Consider the following 2,700-nt stretch of genomic DNA (forward strand, 5'->3'; position numbering starts at 1 on the left):
CAGCAACCTCTGCGGCTGAGTTTAATTATAGTGACGTCATATTTTGTTTTCCACTGTCGACTATCTATCTATCTATCTATCTATCTATCTATCTATCTATCTATCTATCTATCTATCTATCTATCTATCTATCTATCTATCTATAAAGATAGTCTACAATCCTAAATATCACTGTAACATATAATAATAATAATAATAATAATAATAATAATAATAATAATAATAATAATAATAATAATAACATATATATATATATATATATATATATATATATATATTTTTTTTTTATATATATATATATATATATATATATATATATATATATATATTACATGGAAATAAATGTAAACGACACCGCAGACACGACAGAAGATGACTCACCCTAAGGTTTAATTCGTCCCATCAAAGACTTTATTATAGGAGCCCATAAATTCCACCACAGAGCGTATAGTGACACCTGGTGGTTAACACGTGAACACCAACAGAAAGACAGTAATTCTAAAAGTTCAATATCCTTTCAGTCCTCCAAGTTTTTCTTAGGGAAAAATAATAAATATTAAATAATTGTCCTTTCTCTTTGACAGGGTAAACCCCTTTTAGTGTTTTCTGATGATTTATATATGAAACATGATGGCTAACCACACAAAATAATTGTATGTATTATGAAAATAAACACCAAGTAAACTTTGTTTATAAATTCTACATATATTTAGTTTATTAATTTAAGTTTATCATTTTTTTAGTGTCTATACGTTTGAGTCTTCTTAATATATGCTGTAAATTCACAATGTGACATGTCTTTGTTATTCTGTATTTATGTGTGTGAAATTTGTCATATAGAATCAGAAGCTTCACATTTAATTAAATCCTTTATCATGTTCAAAATTTTAAAAAGTTAATAATGTTTCATTAGAATCGACAAAGTAGCTGAATATATATAATAGTAAAATAAGTGTGTTAAAGAGTGCGACTCTATACTTTAACCCGAGCCGGTCCCAGCTCAGTTCGAGCCTACGTCATCAGTGGGCGACGCGGCGTGCAGGATCGTGAAGGACGCCGATGAGCAGCTCGCGATGAAATAAGTCAAATTAAAAGGTGAGTTTAATGTTACTGTTACAGGAGGTTGAACAGCGTATTGAACGCGATATAAATGGACAATTCGGCGACGTTTATTAAAAGTGAAAATAAAAGGGAAGGGCTGTTGTAGGCTACGCTAGCGATAGCTCGTGTTTACTTGTCATTTGGTAAGGTGACTGCCGAGGGACGGTGAAGGATACAGATGAAACGGGGGTAGGGGCTGTTATTTGTTGGATTTATCTTTGGTTTGGAGTTGAATCAAACTCGTAGACCGTGTTGGATACAGTCAAGAGCCTGCTGTCGTCCGCCAGGTGCTGGGGAAAGCCGGACCAACTGAAGCCATAAAACCCAGCCGTCGAACCGGCCTCTCCTCCGTCGAACCGGCCTCTCCTCCCGGGAGGACAGCGTCCCGATGGCGGTGTCGTGTCTGACTCGAGCCCTGCGCTCCCTGACTCTCTCCCAGCCTGCTCTGCTCTCCGCTCAGGTAAACACACACCTCATCACTGCACGTCACACTGAAGAATCAACACACAGTCTATAAAGGTTTTATCTTGTGTGTGTGTTTGCAGGCGGTTGCACAGACCAGACTGGGAACAATGCAAGTGCCCAGTATGGTGGGACAGTGCAGAGGCTTCCTCACCTCGGCCCCTCTGGAGCAGAACAGGACGCACTGGAAGCAGAGGGAGAAGTACACCACCAGGCCTATCGGCATGAAGAAGACGGGAGGCAGAGACCACTCAGGTAAAGACTGCAGTCCAGTTACAAGCAATGGTGCAGGTCTGCCCTCACAAATATATTTAAAACGTACAAATCTCAGAGTTTAAAAACATTAAATCCAGCCTGTCCTTATTTTGTAGATAGAATAAAGGCTTAAAAGCTGTTAAAAGCTAAAAACAGTTAGTGATTTGTACTCTAGTTCAAATATTATATGTATGAGAATCACCTAATAATCATTTTCTCTCAGGTTTCCATTCAAAGTTGAGCTGGAATGGAAATTTAGACATTTTTCGATGACATTCCAGATCATATTGTGCACCAGTTTAACAATATATGCAGAAAAGATGATTTCCAATACTTGATTCTTCTCGTACCAACCAATAATCTAATTTATTGAACGATCAAATCTAATTCAAACCGCCGGTCTATCCTGTTAACTCGGACATGCGTCACCGTACGTAAGCGATTTGAAAGAGTTGCTCATCTTCTTCCCTCCGTGCAGGACGGATACGGACACATGGCATCGGTGGGGGCCACAAACAGAAGTACCGCTGGGTCGACTTCCAGCGGCTGCGCTATGAGGCGAACAGAGAAGACCAGCCCTTTGAGGAGAAGGTGGTTGAAGTGCGATACGACCCGTGCAGGTGAGATCAGCCGCCGCCACACGGGAGCTTTGACCAACGTGTATCCTGAACGTGCTGTTCAGGGTCATAATCTGTCTACACAGGTCGGCTGACATCGCCCTGGTTGCCGGAGGCAACCGGAAACGGTGGATCATCGCTACGGAGAACATGCAGGCGGGAGACGTCATTAAGACATCTGGACTGATTGGACGGATGGCAGGTAAACGATCCACAGAGGATTTTAAATCCTCCAAACCTTCCTGATGGAATTTTAATTTAATGG

At 40.2% G+C, this 2,700-nt stretch overlaps 1 protein-coding gene across 1 annotated transcript in view; it reads left to right on the top strand.

Moving 5' to 3' along the window:
- The first annotated feature begins 995 nt into the window (after positions 1-995).
- Positions 996-2,700, top strand: part of mrpl2 (mitochondrial ribosomal protein L2) — a 3,519-nt gene continuing 1,814 nt past the window's right edge. The window contains exons 1-5 of the mRNA XM_084021984.1: positions 996-1,095; positions 1,389-1,561; positions 1,647-1,818; positions 2,297-2,438; positions 2,522-2,637. Of these exons, the coding sequence (XP_083878110.1) occupies positions 1,490-1,561; positions 1,647-1,818; positions 2,297-2,438; positions 2,522-2,637 (502 nt within the window). The 5' untranslated portion in view covers positions 996-1,095; positions 1,389-1,489. The remainder of the gene's footprint in view (positions 1,096-1,388; positions 1,562-1,646; positions 1,819-2,296; positions 2,439-2,521; positions 2,638-2,700) is intronic.

The sequence above is a fragment of the Eutrigla gurnardus genome (genome assembly GCF_963514095.1).
Source record: "Eutrigla gurnardus genome assembly, chromosome: 11".
NCBI lineage: Eukaryota > Metazoa > Chordata > Actinopteri > Perciformes > Triglidae > Eutrigla > Eutrigla gurnardus.